The sequence below is a fragment of the Dromaius novaehollandiae genome, chromosome 2, assembly GCF_036370855.1.
Source record: "Dromaius novaehollandiae isolate bDroNov1 chromosome 2, bDroNov1.hap1, whole genome shotgun sequence".
Taxonomy (NCBI): Eukaryota; Metazoa; Chordata; class Aves; order Casuariiformes; family Dromaiidae; genus Dromaius; species Dromaius novaehollandiae.
The window spans coordinates 36,965,086-36,973,662 of NC_088099.1; the positions used below are offsets into that span (position 1 = coordinate 36,965,086).

The 8,577-nt window shown below is 50.5% G+C and overlaps 1 protein-coding gene across 1 annotated transcript; it reads left to right on the forward strand.

Annotated features, from left to right (window-relative positions):
• The first annotated feature begins 280 nt into the window (after positions 1–280).
• Positions 281–5,162, forward strand: TRIL (TLR4 interactor with leucine rich repeats). Its single transcript, XM_026103824.2, has one exon. The coding sequence runs from the start codon at positions 610–612 to the stop codon at positions 2,938–2,940; it is 2,331 nt and encodes a 776-aa protein (XP_025959609.2). The 5' UTR covers positions 281–609; the 3' UTR covers positions 2,941–5,162.
• The last annotated feature ends 3,415 nt before the right edge of the window (positions 5,163–8,577 follow it).

The following is an 8,577-nucleotide window of genomic DNA, read 5'->3' on the forward strand; positions in this document are numbered from 1 at the left end:
ATGTGGCCGGGCAGGCTGCAACAGCCGGTTCCAATTCCGGCTCTCCCGCTCCGCGCCCCTGCTCGCCGCCCGCGCCGAGCGCAGCCAGGACCGGCCGCGGGCTTCCTCCCCCCTCCCTCCTCCCTCCATCCGACCCTCCGGTCCCCCAGGGCACGGTGTGGGAAGTACGGATTTCCGCCGAGTTTTCTCGGCGAGCTGCGGCGCTCGCCCTCCCCCGCTCGCCGCCCGCCCCTCCGCCCGCCCCTCGCCCCGCCGCCGCCGCGCCCCGCACGGCCGCCGCCGCCCCCCGCGCAGCCGCCGGCGCCGCGACAGCAGCAGCAGCAGCAGCAGCAGCAGCAGCAGCGGCCCGCCGGCAGCCCGGCCGCAGCTCCGGAGCAGCGGGAGCCGGGCCCGGGCGGCTGCGGCAGGCGGCCAGCCCGCTCGGCGCCCCCCGCCCGAGCCCATGGTGCGGCGCACGGCCACCGGCAGCCGCCGCGGCTCCCGCCCGAGCGGCGCGGGGCTCGTCCCGCGGAGCAGCGGAGCGGGGGCCCGCTAGCAGCCGCGGAGCAGCGGTGGGATGCGGCAGGGGCACAAAGCCGGCGGGGGAAGCAGCCCACGGCTCGTCCCGGCATGGGGGCGCCGCGCCGGCTCTGCCTGATGGGGCTGCCGCGGATGCTCTGCTGCCCCGTCCCCCTCTTCCTCCTCCTGCTGCCCGCGGCGGAGCCCATCTGCCCCGAGCCATGCGATTGCCAGCAGCACCAGCACCTCCTCTGCACCAACCGGGGCCTGCGCTCGGTGCCCAAGGCTGCTGAGCCTCAGGATATCCTCACCTACAGCCTCGGGGGCAACTTCATCGCCAACATCTCCGCCTTCGACTTCCACCGCCTGGCTGGGCTCCAGCGCCTGGACCTGCAGTACAACCGGATCCGCTCGCTGCACCCCAAGGCTTTTGAGCGCCTGGGCCGGCTCGAGGAGCTCTACCTGGGCAACAACCTGCTGCCGGCTCTGGCCCCCGGCACCCTCAGCGCCCTGGCCAAGCTGCGCATCCTCTACGTGAACGCCAACGAGATCGGACGCCTCAGCGCCGCCTCCTTCTCCGGCCTTGGCAGCCTGGTCAAGCTGCGCCTGGATGGCAACGAGTTGGGCTCGCTGGGTGACTCCACTTTCTCGGGACTACCAAACTTACTTTACCTGCACCTGGAGTCCAACCGCATCCGCTGGCTGAGCCGCGGCGCCTTCACTGGCCTGGCTAAACTGCGCTTTCTGGACCTCTCTGGGAACCAGCAGAGCTCCCTTCGCCACCCAGATATCTTTGGGCCACTACGCTCCCTCCATACCCTGCTGCTGGCCAGCAACAGCCTGCAGCAGCTGACGGGAGGGCTCTTCCAGCACCTGCCTGGCCTAGCAAAGCTCTCGCTCAGTGGCAACCGGCTCTCTCACCTGGCTCCAGATGCCTTCATGGGGCTGGGCTTGCTGAAAGAGCTGCGCCTGGAGGGAAACCTGCTGAGCCACCTGCCCGTTGCCCTGCTGGAGCCGCTGAGCAGCCTGGAGGCATTGGATTTGAGCCGCAACACGCTGACCACCCTGCACCCTGCCGCTTTTGGCCACCTCACCCACTTGCGGGAGCTCAGCCTACGAGACAACGCGCTGACCACGCTGGCCGGCGAGCTCTTTGCCTCCAGCCCGGCTCTCTACCGCCTGGAGCTGGAGGGGAACGCCTGGAGCTGTGACTGCCGCCTGCGTGGCCTCAAGCGCTGGCTGGGGGCCTGGCACTCCCAGGGCCGCCTGCTCACCGTCTTTGTGCAATGCCGCCTGCCGCCCGCCCTCACCGGCAAGTACCTTGACTACCTACAAGACACTCAATTGCTGCCACCGCCTGACGGCACCACCTGCCATGACAGCGCCTCTCTCTCTTCTGCATCCCCTCTACCGCCAGCAGAGGAACAGCACTGGCTACTGCCGGCTGCTGAGGGGCTTGGTGGCAACAGCAGCGGTGGCCCGGGCCTGCCCCGTGCGCCGCCAGGGGCTCCGCCGTCTGCCTCCACGGCACGCTTGCTGGGGGGGCCCGAGGGAGTGGTGCCGGTGGCAGGGGGCACCGCCGGGGCCAGCCCCACGCCGCCGATGCCTGCTCGCCCGGGGGGCTCCCAGCCAGCACTGCCCAGCGTGGCGTGGCCGCGGCGGGCCGGCAACACCCGCTCACCAGTGTCCGCCGGGGGCCTGCCGCTGGTGTCCGACCCGTGCGACTTCAACAAGCTGTTCCTGTGCAACCTGTCGGTGGAGGCAGTGAGCTCCAGCTCGGTGACGGTGCGCTGGGCGGTGCGGCCGCACCGCAGCCCCCGGCTGTTGGGCCCGGCGCGCTTCCGCCTCCTCTTTGACCGCTTCGGCGCTGCTGTCAAGTTCCAGCGCTTCGTCTACCTGCCAGAGCGCGGTGAGCCGGCTGCCACGCTGCGGGAGCTCCGCCCCGACACCCCCTACCTCGTGTGCGTCGAGGGCATCCTTGGGGGCCGCGTGTGCCCCATGGCGCCACGGGACCACTGCGCAGGGCTGGTCACCCTGCCCGAGGGCGACGCGGCGGTGGCGGCGGGTGGGCCCCGCGGGCCGGACCAGCAGCTCCTCACGCTGGTGCTGCTGGCGGTCAACGCGCTGCTGCTCTTCGTGGCCGTGGCGGCCTGGGCCTCGCGCCTGGCGCGCAAGAAGGTGCTGGGGCGGCGGCGGCGGAAAGCGGCGCCCGTCCACGTCCGGCAGCTCTACTCCACCCGGCGGCCGCTCCGCTCCATGGGCACCGGCGTCTCTGCCGACTTCTCGGGCTTCCAGTCCCACCGGCCGCCCCGCAGCGCCGTCTGCGCCCTCAGCGAGGCCGACCTCATCGAATTCCCCTGCGAGCGCTTCATGGACAGCAGTGGCGGCGGCGGCGCCGTCCGGCATGGTGACGACCACCTGCTGCAGCGGTTCACCGACTAAGCCCGGGAGACTACAGCTCCCGGCAGGCCGCGCGCAGGAGACGAGCGGCGGCACAGCACCGCCCTGCGGCGAGGCCTGCCGGGAGCTGTAGTCCGAGGGGCTGCGGGGAGGCGAGGTGACTGTTGGCGCTGCCGGGCCCTTGCTGCGGGCGGGTGGGGACAGCGGCCACCCGCGAGATGGGCTTGGTCCGTCTCCTCTGCTCGGCAGTCTCTGTGTCCTCAAAAAAGATCACTAACCCGAGGCGAAACCCTGACTCCCAAGTAACGGTTTCTTGCCGTGGAGAGAGCAAAGTGGCGGGCACTGCTGCGGACACAACCGGTGCCTCCCGCCTGCTAACCTCAGAGCCATACATTTAATACCATATTTTGCAGCTTGTTTTCTCGGGCTGCGGTTGAGAACGACAGTTAGGAGTAGCTGGCTGGCCCCGTGCGGGGGTGGTTCGAATGGACCTTTTCAGAAGGCATCGGGCCTTCCCCATCAAACGTTTGGACGAAGGGTCATCTTTCAGTATGGATCCAGCTGAACTGCGCAGCCCGCAGGTCAGCCAGAGGGCTGGATGCGCTGGCGTTGTGCCGGGCAGTTTGAATGATGTGCCTTTTTAACTCAAACTGAATGCGAGGCAATGTAATGTGCGTGAGGGCGTTTTCATACTTTTTTGTAGGTGGGAAGCAATATTGCAGCTGGTTAGTTCTACAGGAAAATATTGCTGATGCCACTAGGAAAAACTAACAGAGTTTTGTAATATGTTTACAAATGAGATATTTTTAAACTGTTTTTGAATAAATACCGCTTGGTACTTGTACACTAAACGTGTGCTTTAGTTCTCTGGTCCGTGATGGTCAGTAGCTCACTGACTCCCAAATAATCCATCTTCGTTTCTGCGTGAGTGGATGCAGAGGTAAACTGTTGGTGGATAAATGATATAGGTGCCTTTCTTCAGAAAAAATGGTAGGTGAGGATATTTCATAAATGTGAAACAATCTTACCCTAACAGGCAATTCTCTCTTAGCCTTAGTCTGCTAAAATTAGAAGCTTTATGTACCTCACTGTGAAATAAATCATTTTTGTATGTTAATCTAGGTTCTGTGTTTTGTGTAGCTGAGTGAGTAACGCTGAAGTTAAACCCTTAGAAAGTAGTATATGATATCTGAGAGGTTTTTTTCTAATTCGTTGGGGTTTTTCGTCTTTAGAGCAATGCTAATCATTTTATGATCAGTTGCTCTCTACTTTCTGGGATTTTTACGTTTCTAAATATTTACAGAATGTGTTCTGTTACTATTAAGTATGGTGGTTTAGTTTACATTAATAAGTCTCTCTGTGTGGTCTAGAAGTGAACTAATTAAAAAGGTCCAAACTGTGGTTACATCTGAAATGCGAAAGTTTTAGATGGCATTTGGTAACTTGTTGAGACCACGGATACTGCATCAGCTCCTTTGAATTCAATGTGCAACTTCAGATGAACTCCTGTGGAATGGAGTGGCTTGAGGAAGTGGTTAGTGGACTGTGGAGACATTCATCTCAATGTCATGAGTTCACTGCTGACCCAAAGTGTTCGTGACGACAAGTTATTTGTTACCATACTTGCAAGTAGGCAATTTGGGAGGGGTTCTTTTCAAATGAGCAAGTGTTTGCAAAAGACACCATAGTAACCGGTACCTTCATTTGGAGTTCAGTGAGTGAATGGAGAGAACAAGACTTTGAGTTCTTAGGGATTTTTGTTCAATCTTAATATCCAAACAGTAAGAGAGGAGAGAGTGGGTGAATAGTTGCCTTAACCTTTGCCTTTTAGAGGGAGAGAAGATCTGAGAGTTCAGTCTTGATTCTATTCAAGTCTTTAGCAAAAAGTCCTTCGGTATTTCATTTTGATGGGCAGCAGTCTTCATGAATATCAGGGGCCAAACTCAACTGTCAGTGTATAGGTTAAGAGCCATAACATTTATAGATACAATGTTTAATGGAATTTAACTGAAGGAATTCAGAATCAGGTCCTTAAAAGTCTTAAAGTTTTATTCTTTTTTGGACACCTAGGTGCTATCGGCTGTTTATGACTATCTATGGAATACACCACTGTTTATTGTTAGAAATGTAATGGGGATTACTGAGTAAAGCTGTGTATCACACTAATGTTAGCTCTATCACTGGATATTCTTCCAATGGGAGATGCATAGATGCTGTACATGGTTATAATCAAATATGTCAATAAATCCATTTGCTGAAAGAAAGTTGGTGTCCTAATACTGATTTAAGAGTGATACAATATGACATACTTAGACCAGCTGTAACTTTTTGATATTACTAGAGTGCAGTTTCTTAGGACTGCAGCTCTTCAGAGTTCATTCTGTCTTGCCTTTTCAGTGTGTTTTTCCTATATATTATGTTTTCTCTTTTGCTTGTATTATGTTGGGCTAGTGCAAGATAGTTTGGGTACTTTAGGCAGACAAAGAGCACCTTTCAATATACCAATAATGCAAACACTAAAATAGTTAGAATGGTCAGAAATGCTGAGACAGTAATAGCATTGGCCCAAGATAGACTAATAAAGTGCTGTTAGATCCTTGAACTAATGATCCTTTCTAAGCTAAATAATAAATGATGAATTGTTTGGGATAGTATCAACCTTTTATACTAATAGGAAGTTACGGTTCTGAGGGTTTTTCCATATTATCAGGCTAATGATAAAAATGTGTTGTCATACTGGACATATACATGTTTTTCTAATTAACAGTTCACTGCTGCTTTTTGAGTTTATACAAACCTCTCAAGAAATGCTAGAGATAAGAATGAAATGGCTCTTTGTTCCAACTTAGGAGAAGTAAATATGTAGATCTACATAACAAAAAAAGATAGTTAACACGATGAAGTTGGTGACTTCTTGAAAGTCATGTCTACTATAGGAATGCTTAGGCTTTGTGTACTGATGATTTTACGGCTTTTTTTGTATTGGGGGGGGGGGGGCCTGCACTAGCAAGTGAGTGAGGAAAGAGAAATGTCAGTGACATTCAGTGACTGAATGATGTAAATATTACATGGTTCTAGTTTTACCAGTAGTAAAGTATTTATGTATTTTTTCTTCTTTTTAAATGAAGGTCCTTTCAAAAGAATGACCATAAAACAGCTCTTTCTAATTGAACGAATCTGTCATCAAACTGTGCTCAGAATATTTCTTTTTCTGGCAGAACTAGAATGTTACTGTCCTATCTCCTCCTGGAATCCATGCAGCTTGGGGAAAAGTGCACTGAGTGCTGGGAATTAATTACTAGGCGTGTTAGTTAGCCCAAAGATTGAAAATCACTCACGTGATAAACCTCTGTCAGGTTTATTGAACTGCAGCTGGAGGGCGTGCAGAAGATAAGGGCAGCGGGGTTTCCCTGTTGGCAGAACTGCTTGCTTCAGCAGCCTCTGCCCACCTCCTTCGCCCACCCACAAGCCCTGACCATCCTCTGCAGTCCACTGGCACAGTTGTTTGTGAAGCTGTAAGGTGAACTGGGAAATTAATCCTGCTGGAAAATAACCTTTACTAGTACCTTCCCTCTCCCTTGTTTTCTCAGACAGCTGACTTTCTTTGATCCTGGTCAAGTATTGGTAGTGGCAAAACGCAGGGGTGCAATGCAGAGCAGTCAAAGAGCAGCAGGGAAGAGCGGCTGAAGATGGAAAGCTGCTTAAACAATCTTCAGTAGTCTTGACACCAAATGTATTCACAGCCTAAGAAAAGCTAGACTATTCCCACTGGACTTAAATGCTGTGTACAGGAATTCATACCTTTACTGGGAATTGTTAACCAGCGGGAAACTGAAAATGCTTAAAACTCCTCTATGAGATCCTGAAAACAGTCACTGAAGTTAAGACACATGGTTAGAGAGGAATAATCTGAAGAGAACAGGGCTATAACTGTGTCAGTGAAGGACTACAAGTGCATGAAGAGCCCTTGTTACTGAAAAGAACTCTGCTTGACCAGAGTTTGGGTTAACAGTTGGATTTATACAAATACAAATTTCTTTATGCAGTGCTGTCTTCAGTTTTCACAATGTGCTGCAAATGCCACATTTTAAAGTATTGCCATCATTTAAGCCATGTTTTAACTCTTATGACAAGGGATCTCATAAATGCGATATGTCTCTCTTGTGCCTCTTGTTTCTTCTTGTTCTTTCCTGGGTGAGAATTGGAAAACAAGGGCTTGGGAGATAAAAAGAAATCCACTCCAGTTTCATCAGTATATTGATTTAATTAGTAAACATACATTTAGATTGCAGTGTATGAGTTCACAAAAAATCATCTGCATTCATGATAGTATGTGTATTTGCAGTAAACTCCTGCAGTGAGCAAAAGAAACGGTACTGCATTTCCAAAAATGTGGCTGCACACACTAATTCAGATGGCCACCGAGGACATACATATATTGCGTGTGGTCCACAAGTCAAGCTTTGCTTAAAAAATGGTTTTCAAAATCAAAACAGCAAAATTATATGTATACACTAATATACATGATTTTTCACCTGGGCAACTCTTTTTATAGGAGTTGCTATATACATGTTGATCTATAGTCTGATGTCTGTTAAGTAGAAATGGGGAATAAATGTTAGGGAACTGTGTGTTTGTTGGGTGCTGGTTTTGTTCTTTTTGTTCTCTTCTAAATATAGCATAGTTTTGGCAGTTTGTCCAAATACTGCTGTTGTGTTTTTCTTCATAAAAAGTTGACTTTTCTCAAGAGCATGCTTTAATTCCCATAGAAAATAAATTCCCATAGAAAAACAGTCAATTGTATTTGAACACAAATATTTATCTTAATATCATTCTACATGAATTTATTTATATAAATGCTCCATGATATGTTTTATTAAAGTAAATCTATATCTCATTTGTTTTTACAAACAAGGCCATAAAAATTAAAATGAGTAATACAGTATGAATAAATAGCTTCAAGAAACCCCCCTAAATATGTAATTGAGATATTTATTATCAAAGAAGAATCTAACACTTTAAAGAGAATTTGTGATCATTTATAGTATGATGTGTATCTCAGTTGCTGTTGGATGTTTCAAGGTGAATTTACCTGTAATTTGATAATCTATGTGTAAAAATTTTATATCACAGAAATAAACTGTTAGTCCAGAGATGAGGAGGTGCCCATGCAGATACAGTTTTAAATCAGTGAGTGCTACAAAGAATTCCGGGTACTGTTAAAAGCACTAATACTTATTAATATATTGTCCATTTTTTCATTGCAAAGCTCTTTTGAAGTTGCTGCCAGGCACAGTAGTCCTTTAGCTAATACAATAAATGGTATCCCTTGGCTTCAGATAAATAGGTGTAATGCTTACTTTACCAAAGGCTTTTTTTAGTCTTCAGACAGACATGTTCTCAAATGATGTTAATATTTTTTCACCTTCACTGCTCTTTGGACACTCATCCATGTGGATCTTATACCAAGACAGAATCTGAACTAACATTAGAGTAATCTGGCAGTCCATATATGATACCACCTTGTAATGTTGCAAATGTTAACAGGTTGTGAAGAGAGGATTTTATTTTTTATAACCTTGTGAGAATTAATGACGAGCAAAACATGCACATAGCGCCATAGCTGTGCCTTCTAGCTACGTCAGATGTATTACTCTAGTATAGCTCCTTATGTATCAG

Bases quoted from the DNA above. Each gene is read 5' to 3' on its own strand.
- TRIL (XM_026103824.2), top strand. From the start codon at position 610: ATGGGGGCGCCGCGCCGGCTCTGCCTGATGGGGCTGCCGCGGATGCTC.